The sequence below is a fragment of the Nomascus leucogenys genome, chromosome X, assembly GCF_006542625.1.
Source record: "Nomascus leucogenys isolate Asia chromosome X, Asia_NLE_v1, whole genome shotgun sequence".
Lineage (NCBI taxonomy): Eukaryota > Metazoa > Chordata > Mammalia > Primates > Hylobatidae > Nomascus > Nomascus leucogenys.
In genome coordinates, this window is record NC_044406.1 from 7188980 (window position 1) to 7206262 (window position 17283).

A 17283-nucleotide genomic window follows, 5' to 3' on the forward strand; every position below is an offset into this window, starting at 1 on the left:
TATCTGCCTTATCTTTATAAGAATCAGGGTAATGTGAAACACAAAATTATATATTTTTGAGCTCACTAAGAAAATATTTTCTGAAGTATTAACAACTTGAAAAGCAAAAAAAAACCCTTATGAAATAAAAAAGTTATAATTCAAAACAAAAGGGTAAACAGAATGTGAATTAAGAGGCTTGATTTGTTGCTGGATTCTTTTCAAGCCTTTTGATGGGGTATTGCTTCTCAGACTCCCCTGAGGAGAGGTTTTAAAGCTTCGGGGATTAAAGAACCCCAAAACTTCACATCTTTACCATCTTGTTCTCATGTGCAGCCTTGAGAATTTTCAAAATTCTTTTTTTGAAAGATTTCCTCATTGCCTAACTTTTATATTTTGCAGAGATGCCGGAAAGAATTATAAAGTGTAAACACACACACACGTAACCAAAACCCAAACAAAAGGCAGTGAAGCAAGCATGTCAGGCACACTGAGCTCGTGGAAATGGCTGTCACATACATGCAAGCTACAATTACCATGCACAATGACTCCACACATGTCCCACCAACATACACAACAGCAACACAGCCAAGAATGAGGACACCGCAACTTTTGTTATTCGCAGACAGCAAACATCCCCTGTGATGTCCAGGACTCCAGCTGCTTGGAACGCTTCCCCAAGAATCTCGATAAAACTCTGCTGTTTCATTACACGCAAGGAAAATTGGATGGGCCTAAAAAAAAGCAATTGACAAAAACAAAAAAAGACATTCTTCGTCTGAAAAATATCAATACCCATGATCATGAGTTAAATTACTATATGTAAGGATTTAAAAGATGATTCATGGTTTTAATAGTTTCTTTCTTCACGTCAACAACTTGCAGCAATTTTATTAAATGTTTGTCCTTCTCTCCAGCAGAAAATAATTCTCTTGGCCAGGTATGGTGGCTCACACCTGTAATCTCAGTACTTTGGGAGGCTGATGCAACAGAATCACTGGAGGCCAGGAGTTTGAAACTAGCGTGATCAACATAGCAAGACCCCATCTCTGGGGGAAAAAAAAAACTTAAAAAAAAATTAGCCAGGTACAGGGGTGTAACACACCTGTAGTCCCAGTTACTCAGGAGGTTGAGGGAGGATTTCTTGAGCCTAGGAGTGCAAAGCTACAGTGAGATATGATCATGGCACTGCACTCCAGCCTAGGTGACAGAGGGAGACCTTGTGTAAACAACAAACAAAAAATTTGTAAAGAAAGTAATTGTTTTTGAGGCAAGAAGCACATCTCACATATGCTGGGGCCTCACAATCTAAGATACCTGAAAGACGGTTGTGTTTTACAGATTCTTATTGGTTAGAAGAATGAATTGGGTGGGTACGTGCACCACCACTCGGGATGGTGTCGATGGACTGATATTTTTCAAGCCATTTTCTATCACACCAGCAACCTTTCAATTGTCCTCACCTGTGCAACTGTGGTGCAAAACTGCCTCCAGAAGCCAGTAAGTAAGTGAGAAATGCCGTCCTAGTTCCCTCACAACTGAGTGTCTCTGGATCATAATATAGGTGCTGTTTCCCCTCTGTCTTCTCTCGCTGTTAACATACTAAGAAGTGGAGTCATTCAGTACAAATATCTAGGAATGTGACAATAAGGGCTTGAGTTTCTGCTATGGACCCTTGGTTATCTTATTTTCAGGCCTTCGGTTTTCTTATCTGTAAAGAAAAATAACATTCCTGACCTCACAGAGTAGTTGTGATGGTCAAATAGATATTTTATGTGAAACAATTGTGTCAACTCCAAAACACTGTAAAATGCAATGCTAAATGCCTTCTGTCCTGTGGCTCAGGAATTCCGGAGAGCTTCTAATTCAGAGCCACTAATTCAGAAGCTGTGTCCAACCACAAGCCAAGAGATAGCCTCCTTTTCCTCCCTTCTTCTTTCTTAGGCTCTTTCTTAGGGGTGCGGCCAAGGATCTCCATAGAGATCAACTGAAAAGCATTAGGAGTTGAAATTCAACCAGATTAGCAAGAACCAGCAAGACACACACCCCTAAGTGTTGTGGCTTGAATGTGGCATCAGGTTACAATGGGCATGCTCTTAACCTGCCTTGCAGAACAAAGCACTTGAGCTTTGTGGCTATTTATTCCTCCTCTAACAAGTTCCCAAAGTCTGGCTGCTAGCTGGGAGGCTGATGCTATATCATGGCCATTTAGGTTATGGTCCCCAACAGACAGACCACACTGTTGCAAGACTCTGTATTTATACACATGCTGTTCCAAGCTGGAATAACTCAGCTAGCAGTTATGAGACTTTCCCTAAAAAGATAAACACCCTCCCTCCTCTGAGATCTCATACAAAAAACTCCATCTATTGGGCTGAACTTGTCTGTTTACAAACAAGTCTTAGCCTCAAATAGACCCTAAGTTCCTCATGTACAGAGGTTTTAGCTCATCTTTGGAATTGTAACAATCCACTGATATTAGCTGAAATAAATGGAACTTATTAAATCAGTACTTTTTTAAAAAATACATTTCTATAGGTTTTTGGGGAGCAGGTGGCATTTGGTTACACAAGTAAGTTCTTTAGTGGTGATTTGTGAGATTTTGGTGCACCTATCACCTGAGCAGTATACACTGAACCCAGTGTGTAGTCTTTTATCACTCACCCCCTTCCCACCCTTTCCCCCGGAGTCCCCAAAGTCCATTGTATCACTCTTACGCCTTTGCATCCTCATAGCTTAGTTCCCACTTACGAGTGAGAGCATACAATGCTTGGTTTTCCATTCCTGAGTTACTTCACTTACAATAATGGTCTTCAATATCATCCAGGTTGCTGCGAATACCATTAGTTCATTCCTTTTTATGTCTGAGTGGTATTCCATTATGTGTGTATACACACACACACACACACACACACATACACACCACAGTTTCTTTATCCACTCATTGATTGATGGGAATTTGGGCTGGTTCCACATTTTTGCAATTGCGTGTGCAAGTATCTTTTTCATATAATGACTTCTTTTTCTCTGGGTAGATATCCAGTAGTGGGATTGCTGGATCAAACGGTAGTTCTACTTTTAGTTCTTTGAGGAATCTCCACACCGTTTTCCACGGTGGTTTTACTAGTATACATTCCCACCAGTGGTGTAGAAGTGTTCCCTTTTCACTGCATCCACGTCAACATCTATTATTTTTTGATTTTTTGATAATGGCCATTCTTGCGGGAGTAAGGTGGTACCACACTGTGGTTCGACAAAGCAAGCAAAAACATAAAGTGGGGAAAGGGCACCCTATTCAACAAACGGTGCTGGGATAATTGGCAAGCCACATTGGGAGAATGAAACTGGATCCTCGTCTCTCATTTATACAAAAATCAACTCAAGATGGATCAAGGACTTAAATCTAGGACCTGAAACTATAAAAATTCTAGAAGATAACATTGGAATAACCCTTTGAGACACTGACTTAGGCAAAGATTTCATGACCAAATACCCAAAACCAAACACAACAAAAACAAGGATAAATAGGTGGGACTTAATTAAACTGAAGAGCTTTTACGCGGCAAAAAGAACAGTCAGCAGAGTAAACAGACAACCCACAGAGTGGGAGAAAATCTTCACAACCTATACATCTGACAAATAACTAATATCCAGAATCTACAAGGAACTCAAACAAATCAGCAAGAAGAAAAAACAAGCAATCCCATCAAAAAGTGGGCTAAGGACATGAATAAACAATTCTCAAAAGAAGATATACAACTGGCCAACAAACATGAAAAAAATGCTCAACATCACTAGTGATCAGGAAAATGCAAATAAATCAGTACTTTTTAAAGAAAGAAACAGATCCAGCACCTATGCAGACAGTGATTCACAGGAAAACAATCTACAAATGCTACATTTGTTCCTTTCTGGGCATTTTTTTACATATTGGCTAATAAGGATAAGTATTTTTATCCAACCCTCTTTACCATCAGGGAAAATGTCTCCCCTCACCTCTTTGAAACCATACATAAATTACATTTTTAAAATATACAAAGGATTGCAGGTCCTGGAGGATGTAGCTTTTTTGGGGTATAGCTCCACTGGTTGCATGCTGAGTAAATCCAATGTTGAATATGTTCAACTATTGGGGCTCCCTTGCCTTCTTCCTAGACCTGCCATGTAGTACTGTCGTTAATGATGTCCTCTCACTCCAGCTACTGCCCACCTACCCTACAGCTATTTCAAGCTTTCCTGAACAGTGCATATTTTCACATTTCATTGAATTCTCAACAATGAGGGAGCATGATGTGCTTACCTACTAGGTCCAAGAATTGAAATCTTTTTACTGAAGTCATCAGGAGCTAGAAACTAAATTCAAGTAACAGAAAATCTTCTGAATCTGTTTATTTAAAATTATGTTTAAACTTTGTATACCCTCTCAATTTTTTGAAGGATAGTAAATGAAGTCTTAGCTGAGAGTGTGAAAGCTAAGTTATATTTTTACTTCTTCTACCCACTAGCTTGAACAGGTCATTTCTATAAGAATCGAGTTGTCTGATCAGAAAAAACAAAAGTGTTGAATGGAACCAAGTGTTTCTGAAGGGAGGTGTCTTAGACTGGGTTTCCTAGAAGCAGAGGTTGAATTGGGGTTTCTCGCACATGGGGTAATATTGGGGCGGGGAGAGAAGCTGTCAGTAAAAGAGGGAAGAGAGGAAGCAGGAGAAGGCAGAGATAAGACCTGTGTGGGGATGGGATCTCAGCCAGAGCCCTGCATGAGCCTGATCCCATGCGATGCTTTTGGGCATGAATTGCATTACAGAGCTGATTCCAGCAGGGGGCTGACCTCCTATATCCCCTGAGCAGAGAGCCAATTGCCATGGTCTGCCCACATCAAGGGAGGAGGATGCATGACCTTGCAAGCAAGATGGTGTCCATCGGCCAAAGGTTAGTCCCTTAAAAGGAAGCAGCTGTAAGCTATTAGCAGCTGATACAGGAGCCGGGGGATGGTGGGGTAAGAGGCAAGAGGTCAACAACTGCATCGACTGGAGAAGGGATTGGTGTATATCACCTCTTTTAAAATATTTCAGAAAACTCCCCAAAATGACACATGTTCCTAAGATGATAGTGCAAAGAGAACTAAAATGTCATAACTATTCATTTTATCAATCAGCTCTGGTCATGGGGGCAACCTAATGCTAATCTAAAGCTTGAAAGAGTTATGGATATCTTTGATTAATGTAAAGAGGAAAAACCAGGTCATACTTAATAAACGCCATATGTTGATAGACAACCTGCTTTCAAAATATGGAGCCCAGGGTAAGTTAAATAGAAAGGTTGAAAGGTAGCTGACTTCAGAACCCTAAGGCTCTGTGAGCTTAGATGATGCCCAGAAATTATGTTACTCTATACTTTACACAAGGCATTGCAAAGAGGCATTTTCAGTTATTTCTATTCCTATTTCATAAATAAAAATGCCTTCTGATAATATGGATATGCTTCATTAATTGCTGTCCCAAACCTCCCTTCCCCCCAAAATGGTATGAGAGTCAGGTTTCTGGACAGCAATACCAAGTAATCCATTGGAACTTCTCCATTTCTGACTTAATACAAGCAGTACCCCCTAACACTTTCATAAGTCTCTCTACCTTAACCCCAACATTTTATACTCACTCACTGAAACATACCTGGTAGGTTAGAACATGAAAGGTGGTGAATTTATTTTGAATAAATATGATAACCTCCAAATTTATGATTACATTTTTAAAAGTGGGAACAGGCCGGGCGCGGTGGCTCACGCTTGTAATCCCAGCACTTTGGGAGGCCGAGGCGGGCGGATCACGAGGTCAGGAGATCGAGACCACAGTGAAACCCCGTCTCTACTAAAAATACAAAAAATTAGCCGGGCGTGGTGGCGGGCGCCTGTAGTCCCAGCTACTCGGAGAGGCTGAGGCAGGAGAATGGCGTGAACCCAGGAGGCGGAGCTTGCAGTGAGCCGAGATCGCGCCACTGCACTCCAGCCTGGGTGACAGAGCGAGACTCCGTCTCAAAAAAAAAAAAAAAAGTGGGAACACTTGCACCAACAATATTACCTTTTAAATTTCGGTGTCCAAATACACACATGTGGATAAATAATAATATTATACATATATATATACAGATATATATACATATTTGATATACTGCATAAAGAAATAAACAAGTTAATAAGTATATTTTCTATTGTTTTTTAAATGTTCTATTACAGTCACAATAAGGTAGAGTTTTAAATCATGTTCAAAGAGAAATACCATATTAAAAACACAAAAAATTGCAATGAATAGCATAAGGTTTCTTTTGGGTCAAATTCAGAACATGTTAGAAACGCAGCCAGAGAACCAATAACTCAGACCAGGAAACACCAAGACCAAACTGCATCGAGTCGTGTCTCTCCCAGCGGCTCTCTAAATGCCTGGCCATCCTGCAATATAACTGAAAACTCAGCACAGAGCAAAGGGACACATCGTAGGTTGGGTATGAGCGCCACAAAATCCGTTCCTCTGAAATCTGTGAGCCTGGGGCTGATTTGTAGCTGCTGGGGTTTTGATGCGCTAATTGTTTGTTTACTTTGCCTTGGAGGAGAGGCTGGCCCTCTAAGTGGAATGATCTCATCACCAGCTTCATTCTCCTTTTTGCCAAAACAAACAGCTTCCAATTACTGCTAGGAAGAGCCTCTGATCTCTAATCAGCTACCGAAGGGAGCCTATCAGTGGTACTTTATAGGGCAAATAACGTCCCATTAAGGAAGAATCTCTTAACATCAGTACAATTCTGGAACCCTAGGGCCAAGCTGCCAGCAACCTGCTATTAGTCTTCCAGCAGGATCCCATCCACTTTCTCCCCGGGCATTCTGAAATCTGGCAAAGACACAGACACACATAAACACACACCCTGCCTCACTTGCCCATGGACTACTACTTTTCCTCAAACCCCACTCTCTTGAGCCTCCGTTGAGAAAACACAGGCAGACAAAGAGCAGGTCCCAGGCCTGCCAATGCTGAGATTGCCAATGGCAGGTCCCAAGCCTGCCCATGCTTAGGGAACTTAATATGTTTAGAGCTTAAGACTCAGCTACACCTGTGCCATCATGGGCAGACCCAGAGGAGGTCAGAGGAGCAGGAGTGTCCAAGATGAAGCATAGGGCATGAAGTCACTCTCAAATGCATCAAGAGTCACCTATAAAGAGACAGGGCTTATCTCAGACACCACCTCCCTCCTTTCCTTCTTCTTTAATCTTCTAGAGAAGTTGAGAACATAAGAGGAGAGATGTTTCTCCCTAAGTGAGCATATGTCAGCATCGTACCCTTTAACATTAGAGGTGACCCTATGAGGAACCACCACGCTAAAGTAGGTTTAAACTTTCCCAGATGGCTGAATCTCTGACATACAAACAAAGCAAACTAGGTCAGTTTCACAGACGTATGAACAGTGCAGTCCACTACATGCTCACAAGAGGACCTAGGCTTGGGGTATGCTCTGCAATGGCTATGCTGAAATTCTTTGAGTTTGAGTTTTGTATGTAAGAGTCAATAGCACACTGCAGTACTCACTGGAGAGTGGACATGTCAGCGCACAACCGATCCTGACTCCCACCACACCCTCACCTCTCCAGGACAGGTTCTCACCGCCCATTCCCCCATCACCTGGCACCCTAGGCCCCACTCGCCTTCTGCTCCCCACCTCCCATCACATGATCCCTGCCCACTATGATCCCTGCAGGGACCTGGGCATGGGTGTAGGGAAGATCAGGGTTGGCCATATGCATGTCGTACAGTGTCCCATGGTATGGTTGTGTCTGTCCCCATTGCATGATGGTGTGTTTGGTGGGTGGCCAGCCCGATTCTGAGACACTGGAATGGCACATCCACTGAGGAGGTTGCAATACACCTGGGAGCTGCCCATCTGCTGGGAGCAGGAGCAGCTGGCCTACGAAGGGGAGGCACCTGGCTCAATTTCCAGAGGACCTGTGCCAGGCAAGAGTACAATCCCTGGGTGCAGCAGCAGGCAAAAGAGGGGACCTGGCCAGCATCATGCCTGAGCACATGTGTCTGAGCCCAAGGCCCTAGGTGCCTGCGAGACATAAGTGTTCCCTGGGCACACCCCAAAGCCTTGGGGGAGCCTTCTCTTCCTCCTTCCACCATTTCCGAGTCTGGCCTGTTGGACCCTCTGTCCATTTCAGGGCTCCCTCCAGGAATTAAGTGCTCTGATATTTGCGTGTAAAGCTGGCATTGCACAATATAAAGAAGAAGAGTTAGCGTCATGCTAATAATTAAACTTTTAAATTTTCTTTACTGAGAACAACATGGAATAGGAAATTTAAAACACCATGACAAGAGAAGCAAGTGGCAGAAGAAAGGAAGACGTTTTATATCTTATATTATTTCCTTTAACAAACACTTTTTTTCTTGCTAAGAGGCCCCACGTTTTTAGGGATGCACCAGGCCCTGAAAATTAGGTAGTCAGTCCGAAGTAAATTATCCAGCTAACCAACAAAATCTTAAAAATAGAAACAAAACCAAAAGCTAGAAGCCATCCTCACTGATAACCCAGCTAAATCGTCAATGAACTGTGTGATGAGCCAACTTTTCAAGACCTCTGAGTTCTTCTCTAATTTAGTAGCTGCCTCCTAGGAGTGTTGTGGGGATTAAAAGAGTCGTACTAGAAGAGTGGCTGCTCCTTAGTAATCTTCCGGGTAGTGCTAGCTGCTGTATTACCATCACCTGCATTATCCCAACATGTTTTGCATCCTGATTGCATCTTGCAGGGCAGGTGCTTCTCTCCCCCACTGGGCATATGAAGGGTTAACATTCAGGAAGGTGATGTGATGCACCCAAGCTACCCATTTGCGAAGCAATAGAGCCTGGGTGTAGAGCAGGTCTGCCTAGCCCCAAAGCCCACTTCCCTGTTCCATACCTCACAGACCCATAGCTCCTCTTCACTCTGCTAACTGCACATATGTATTCTATTTGTGAGCCTGAAATAGCTCCATGCCAAATGCCCTGGACAAAGCATCCTGGAGCCAGATACCAACATTTCAGGAGGTGCTAACATGCACTGTTTCTTTCGTGAATGAACGGCAGCATTCAGTAGTGAAATGATGGGGTTTCCATCTCATCTTCCTTTCTTCCTTTCCAGGTCGGAGCAGTGTTGGATTACTCAGGTATCCCTGGTCTGCATTCCCACCTCCATGCCTCAGTACTGAGTCCCTTGTGTTTTTGGGCGTGGTTGACGGCCACTTTGTGCAGGTGGGGCAGAAACAGCCTGCAGACCTGGAGGTGTCAGGTGTGCACATCTACCCACCGCTTTTCTGTCTTGCTGCTGAAGGGCTGGGCAGTGGAGGACAGTGGGGACAACTGGGGCACAGACTATGAGACCACAGCTTCCTCTGCAGGCCGACGACAGCAGGTCACTGCCCCAGGGAATCTGCGTCACTGCCTACACCATGAGTGCATAGGTTGCGCTCTCCTGAGGCAAGGCCTGACAGCTTTCACACTTGAGAGTCCACATACCTGGCGGGCATCCAGGCTGGAGGCCAGGCAAGCTCCTCCCATCCTTAAACATGGCCTGAAACTGTGCAAGAGAAGATGGAAACAGGCACCTGCTCCAGAGACAGCTTTATGGGTGGGCTCATTTGCAGGAGTTGGCAGGGGTGGGGGGGGGGTGACCCTGTAGGAAAAGGATCTTCCTAAGACTTCCTGTAGCCCAGTCATGAGTTGTCTGCAGACTGATTGCTCCACCCTCCTTTTTTTTTTTTTTTTTTTTTTGAGACAGTCTTGCTCTGTCACCCAGGCTGGAGTGCAGTGGTATGATCTCGACTCACTGCAACAGCTGCCTCCCGGGTTCAAGGATTCTCCTGCCTCAGCCTCCTGAGTAGCTGGGACTACAGCATGCACCACTACACCGGGCTAATTTTTGTATTTTTTGTACAGACGGGATTTCATGTTGGCCAGGCTGGTCTCGAACTCCTGACCTCAAATGATCCGTCCGCCTTGGCCTCCCAAAGTGCAGGGATTACAGGCATGAGCCACTCCGCCCGGCCCATCTTCCTTCTAATTATTTTAAAAAAAAAAAAAAAAAAAAAAAGGGCAATCGGTGGGGAACAGGGAAGCTTGGGGTTTTTTATAAGGAGAATGTGTTGCTGGCTTTTCAGATCTTAAAAACGCTTAATCCCTGCAATTTAGATAAATCAGATAGGCATTACCAGGTTAGGGTTAAGGCTCCCAGAATGGCTTTGCAATTGATTACAAACACAGCACTTATTAAGTCTTAACTGAGTAATTTGCAGCTTATTTCACCCCCAGCTAATTAAAATGTAATCAGGATTGTCTAGCAATGTGCATTCTGTCAGCAGTTTTTCTTCCAAAGAGAAATCATGCCAAGGAGACCACAAGAAAAGCCTTTCACGGGAACTGGCTTCATCTAAGCTGCTGCTTTAGCCACTGAAACAGTAAAACAAATAAATTACAGCACTGACAATTCAATAAAAAGAAAAAAAAAAAGGTACTCTTTCTCCCTGGGAATAGGCTGCTCCGTTTTGTTTGGTTTTCTGTTGTTTCAAACAATAGTGTGGCATCTTAGGAGACTGACTTTCAGGGTAGGACTCGGAGGGCTGGAAACCAGGTGCCTGGGGACCGGCCCTCTCCTGGATCTGTCCAGGATGTCTGGGAAATTTCACCGCAGGAGGTGAGCACTGGGTCTTCCATTCCCTGAAGACGCAGGAGGACTACAGAGCGTGCCCATTTCTCTGACACCCACGAGATGCTGCTTCTACGACTTAGAATAAACTCAACTGCACATTCGCGAACGCGCCAGCTTCACCAGCCGGTTCAAGATCATCCCCGAGGGCTAAGGGGAATCACTTCCACACTCCACCCTTATCAATATGGCCTCCTCTGGCAGCTTAATTCCCAGTGCCTCTAGGGGGACCCCCCCCCGACCCCTTGACCAGCTCCGGCAGGAAGGGCGCCCAGTTCAAGAGCCAAGAGTTTGGCTTCCAGTTCCCGCCCTGACAGGGGGACCCCCTCCCCCCAGCCCCCATTTCTCCTTTTGGTGCCTCCACAGTTTCCCCGAGGCGAGAAATTGGAAACTTGGAACAGGTGGGCACCTAGGGATAGAGGCGAGAAGAAGGACAGAAGGATGAGAGAAGAGAAAAATAAGCGGAGGATTTCAGAGCTCGCACGCCCGACAGGGCTGGTACAGGCAGCAGCTGCACTCGCTCCCGCTGAGTCCGGAACCTGCTCTCTTGCGCCCACCCGCACCCAGAGCCTCCGCGCAAGTCCCGCGGGGGTCCGCGCCACAGGGCAGAGTCCCGGCAACCCGCTTGAGCCAAGCGCGCGGCTCCCGGAGCCTCTCACACAAGCGCGCGCGCACACACACTCCCCACCCTCAGGCTGAAAGAACCTACGTACGGGGTTTGGGGGACGGTGCCCTCGGGACTCGTTGAGGAGTATCCAAATACCGCCCCGCCAAATCCCCTATCCCCGGCACTTCTTCCCTGACGCTCTACGCTAGTCCAGGGCAAGACCTTGAATCTTTGGGGTTCCGAATTGAGGCGCGCACAGCCACCCGCACCCCCAACACGCGCATACACGCACCCTGGAACACGACTTGGCACAAGTACCCTGGCTGGGGCTCCAAGGGCGGGCAGCGAGCTCTGAGCCCTCAGAGAGTGAAAACCATCTTTCAAAAGAGACAAAGTGTCGGCCCGCGGGCACCTGCGGGGCTGGGGCTAGAGGTGAGGTCCCCGGGCGCAGCCGGACGCGCCTCCCGGACTCCCTCCCAGTGCCCCGGGGCGCCTGGGACTTTGCGGGAGTCGCCGCCCGCTCGGAGTCTTGCGCACTCAATTCCCGGGAAACCGCCACATCCACACACCCACTCCCAGCATCCACGACTCTCCCTCCCCAGGGAAATCGCCTTTGGTTTCCTGCTGGGAAGGAGGGAGTTGGGGCAAGATGTCTCGGGCTTCTTTTTCGTTTCAGGAGCCGGGAAGAGGCTGGAAAGGAGAGTTCCAGCACCCCGACTGTAAGATCCACGCCCAGGGGAAGCCAGGATCAGCCTGCGGCGCTGGCCGAGAACTTTGCGCGCCCAGGCTAGGAGGCGCGCACCCCGGTGCGCCCACGCCGCAGCCGCAGCCCCAGAAAGAACCCCGGGCGGGGGCCTCCCCGTACCTGGAAGTGCTGGAAGAAGGCGGAGATGCGAGTGATCTGCAGGCTCAGGCACCTGGAGGCGCAGCGGGCGCGCTGGACGCTCCCGGCAGACAGCGACTCGTCCAGCCGCCGCGCAGCAGCCGCGCCGGGGCCGGCCGCCAGGCAGCCTCTGGAGGCCGCCAGCCAGAGGCAGAGGGTCAGGACCGCGCCGGGCACCCCGGGCACCATGGCTGCGGGTCGAGGGCGAGGGCGCCGGGCGCTGGCCGAGGCTCCCTGGTCCGCGCCGGGGCTGCACTGCTGGGGACCAGGCAGCCGCCGCGACTGAGCCGGAAAGTTGAATCCTTCAACTCCGGCCGGACCCTCCCCGCCGACCTCCCTCCCAGCTCGCCCTCGAGGGGTGGGGTGAGGGGGACAGGAGGCCGCACCATTGGCTGGAAGGCGTGTGAGTGACAGGGGGGCCGGGCGCAGGGCCCGTGGGCCGGTCTCGGGAGCTGCGAGCCCGGGCGCTCCGGGGGAGGGCGACGCCGAGCGGCTTTCCACGCCGCGCAGGTCTCGAGGGGCCCGGCTCCCACGCAGGCGCCTCCCTCGTCCGCACCAACCGCTTCCTGCCCCTCCCACCTCCCCCCTCCGTCCAGGTAAACGTCGGTGTGAGCAGGTCCAGGCCTGCCAGGAGGAGTGTTCCCTTCGGCAGGAGAGAAGAGGCCTCAGGACCCCCAGGGGCGTCCTACCTGCCTGGGGATTGACCCCGCGCCCCTAAGTGGCTTGCTTTCTCCCCGCCCTCCCCTGGGTCCGGGCTTTTCCCACGCTTTCACATACTCGAATTCCCTTTGCCCAGGCAGTGGAAAGAAGGGAAGAAAACAAATGGCAGTAAGACAGACGGGGAGCGGAGCGTGGACATTTGCCCTACAGTGTCCCGGAGACATCTTCCTCCTTCTCTCCCTCCTGCATTTCTTCCGTCCTTCCCGCATCCCTCCCTCCCTCCCTCCCTCCCGCACTATTTTCCCTGGAGACAGTCTCCGTGCATAGCTAACCACCTTTAGGTCCACACGCCTTGTTTCCTCAGGTGTCTGTTTTTCTAGTAAGCCTTGCACGCCCAAAGTGAGTGCTTTATTCTAAATAGACTTGCGTCTTAATCTCTTTCTTTCCCCACGATTTGCCCCGAGCCTCTTGACTCGGGCTTTTTAGCTTTGGAATGGCTGCTCCGGCCTCTCCTGTCGTTTTGTCTAGTGTTCTCTCAGCACACGAGTTCTCCCTCCCCAGCCAGCATCCTGCCACAGAAAGACAGGAGGCACTGATAAGACACAACTTGTAACAAAGCTCTACACTCCCCTGAGCCCCATCAGGAAGTGACAGTCTCCTTGCAGGTAGGAGAGTCCAGAGAAAAAAGACCCAGGCACACTCCTATTCGAATGGACAACAACTGACTGCTGTTCCTTTGCTCTGCCATCTCCACCCTCTCCTACCCAATTGCACTTTCACCTTCGAAAACATAGGATCTCCATAAGCACCCAGCTAAGCACAGTCAGGGTATCTAGATGCACTCGCTCTACTCAAAGCTGCGTCAGAAGGCTGGAATCCTCTTTGCACAAAGCCTGTATAGTTGTTTTGCAATTTCCCACCCTTTTCCCTATTCTTATACACAGGTTCCACTCTGCAATTTTGAGATCTGCCTGTTAACAAATTGCAATGACAGCCATCTGCAGCTATCCTATTATGAGTGCTTTTCAAATACATCATCTTACATGTGTATTTATTCACATAGCTTAAATCAGGAAGGCCAGTCAAATTAATTGGCCTTGGTGTGTTTCTCAGCAAATTAGAAAATCAGGGTCATCTTGTTCAAAAGGTTCTATAGGCAAAGCCAGTTTCATGGACATGCAAGCTGTACAATGGTACAGTCGCGCTCTCAGAAGGCGTGTTCTGCCATCACCATCCTGAAACTCTTCACAATTTTTGAACAAGTTTCCCTGAATTTTCATTTTGCATGAAGCCTCACAAATTATGTAGCTGACCCTATCTGTAGGTTTTAGCCATGACAATCCTTTACTTCAGGGGTCCTCAACCCCAAGGCCTTGGACCAGTACCTGTCAGTGGCCTGTTAGGAACTGGGCTGCGGCAGGCCAGGGAACATTACTGCGTGAGCTGCGCCTCAGGTCAGATCAGTGGCAGCATTAGATTCTGATAGGAGCTTCAATCCTATAGTGAGCTATGCATGCGAGATACACCTAGGTAGCGCACTCCTTATGAGAATCTAATGTCGATCTGAGACAGAGCAATTTCATCCCCAAGCCATCACTTGGTACCCCCAGGTCCATGGAAAAATTGTCTTCCATGAAACCAGTCCCTGGTGCCAAAAAGGTTGGGGCCACTCTTTACTTGGGCTGGGAACCTAGTAATTTTGGCATAAGCTTACCGGACTTCAGTGATTTGTTTTAAAATTGCTCAGAATTGCAAATGGAAATATTTTTTAAGTATGTTAAACATAATATTAACGAAGAGTAAAGAAGCTAACTATAATGACCCCAAGCAGGCATGTGTATAAAGCCAAGTGTCAATAAATAATGATGTCTGAATACCGAGATTGTCTTCTAAATGTTGTCACTTTCATTTGTGAATTACTAAAAACATTTCCAAAAGCTGTAGGGGATCCTTTCCTAGTGTTTGTTTGGAGTTGTTTTGTTTTGTTTTGAGACGGAGTCTCGCTCTGTCACCCAGGCTGGAGTGCAGTGGCACAATCTCTGCTCACTGCAACCTTCGCCTCCCAGGTTCACGCCATTCTCCTGCCTCAGCCTCCCAAGTTGCTGGGACCACAGGTGCCCACCACCACGCCCGGCTAATTTTTTGTATTTTTAGTAGAGACGGGGTTTCACCGTGTTAGCCAGGATGGTCTCGATCTCCTGACATCGTGATCCGCCTGCCTCGGCCTCCCAAAGTGCTGGGATTACAGGCGTGAGCCACCGCGCCTGGCCTGTTTGGAGTTTTAAAGTTAAGCAAATACGTGGTCTTGGTGAAGGCAAAGATATGTACACCGACATTTTCTTAGGTGACTTGGATTTATAATTTTGCATGTCATATCATGAAATGCATATTCTAGAAAGTGAAATCACAAGGACAAACATGCTGAGCTTTTAAAAACAGCCTTTGGATGTTCACAGGGGTTGCTGTATTTTTTTTGAAAAGCAATGTATGTGCTACTTATATGGGTTCCATAGCATATTCATTTCTATGAATAAATGCATTTTATAATAAACCACAAAGGAAAACAAACAGTCAGTTTAACAGAAAACTTGGGTTTAAACATATAGAGCCACCTTATTATAAATATGTTAAAATGATGTTTGCAGTTATATTGCATTCTTCCTTTAGAATAATCACAGACATCCTCTGTGGTTATGCAGGCCTTTCTCATATTATTTACTTTAATTGCAGCTTAAAGTAACTTTTAAAGGGAAAGCATTCTAGTAAAGTCAGAATAACAGTCAAATTTCGGTGTTTTTTTGTTTTGTTTTGTTTTCATTCTGCCCATGTATGCCCAACTTATTATGAAGCTCACCTTGCAAATTGGAACATGGAAGCTCTCTGACTTTTGACATAACTGGGTAAGCCACAACCTAAGTTCATGAAAGCCAACCACAGGGGAGGAGAACCCTAAGAGTATGCTGAGGAAATGATGGATAAAGGGGTAGGACCCTCGGGTACAGCTAGTAAGACGGTGCTTAGTATGTCTTTCTCCAAATCTCCTTGACCCCCATGATCCGAATTTGTCTAGAGAAGAATTTAACCTCACATTGACTTTGGTTTGACTTAAATAGACAAACACATTTAACAAAGAGAGTAGAAAAGCACCTTAATTATCTCTTATTTATATCTACGTGAACAAAGATAAACCAAAATGTGTGGTTGTCTTGGTCAGTTGTGGAGGAATCACACAAAATAAAGCCCTCTTTCACAGTTTCCAAAAGTTATTATTTTCCTTGTATTTTCTTTAGTTATTTGTTTTTCTTTTCTTTCTTTCTTTTTTTTCTGTTTTTTTCTGCAGAGAATGAGAAACACCTGAAATCTTTACTAAAGATAGACTCCAGGGCCCTAAATTGAGAGATTCTGAGTCAGTATGTCTGGGGTGGAGGGTTGAAATGTCAGCTTTTAAATAATACCCCAAGTGATTCCATACAAATTCAAACAGGGACTATACTTTGAGGGATAATTGATTTTAAAAGTACATCTGAAGCCTGGCTCGGTGGCTCATGCCTATAATCCCAGCACTTTGGGAGGCCAAGGCAGGAGGATCACTTGAGCTCAGGAGTTTGAGACCAGCCTGGGCAACACGGTGGAACTCCATCTCTACAAAAAGTACAAAAACTAGCCAGGCAAGGTGGTAGGTGGTAAACATCTGTGGTCCCAGCTACTCAGGAAACCTAGGTGGGAGGACTGCTTGAACCCAGGAGGTTGAGACTGCAGTGCACCCAGATCATGCCATTGAGTTCCAGCTTCAGTGACAGGGCCAGACCCTGTCTCAAAACAAAAAACAAAACAAACAAAAAATTACATAACCATTAAAAATGGTACAAAAAAATTTTATTTAAATAGCATCTATGATTTAATGTTGTTTAAAGTATCTTTTCTTAGATGTGTGTTTATATGGATTGGACATACTAGTCTATTTCTTAACAATCAAATGGACATATTTCTCCAATACATTTAGCCAAGACTCTCTTAGACTCATTGTTTTTTTCAGACAGCAACTTGCCTTTTTAAAGGGCTTCCAGCTACATTGGATAAGGATAAAGTTTGAAGGTAGCAAATAATCCAATATAATCTTTATCTGACATGCCTCTCTTGGAAAAGCAAAATGAGAACTCACTCAAAACTTGGAGAACAAATACTTAAATATGACAGCATTTAGGAGTCATGAACAAAACGACATCGTCCCTGGTTTTCGTTCTCGGGGAAAGTAAAGTGAGGGGAAGAAAGTCACAGATGAGGTCTAGTTTCCTTTCTAATTGCCTCCATTTGATGATGCAAGAGTGTGCATCTTCCCTTAGAAACTGCAGTTCACTTCAGGAAAAGCAACAGTGGCAAGATGAAGGAGTGTGCCCTGCAAGCTCACTGGCCATGACCCATACTTCCACCCTCTCAG

The 17283-nt window shown here is 46.4% G+C and overlaps 1 protein-coding gene across 1 annotated transcript in view; it reads right to left on the reverse strand.

Annotated features, from left to right (window-relative positions):
- ANOS1 (anosmin 1) overlaps positions 1 to 12512 on the reverse strand; it is a 204824-nt gene extending 192312 nt beyond the window's left edge. The window contains exon 1 of the mRNA XM_003260996.2: positions 12168 to 12512. Coding sequence (XP_003261044.2) covers positions 12168 to 12374 — 207 coding nt within the window. The 5' untranslated portion in view covers positions 12375 to 12512. The remainder of the gene's footprint in view (positions 1 to 12167) is intronic.
- Positions 12513 to 17283: the final 4771 nt, after the last annotated feature.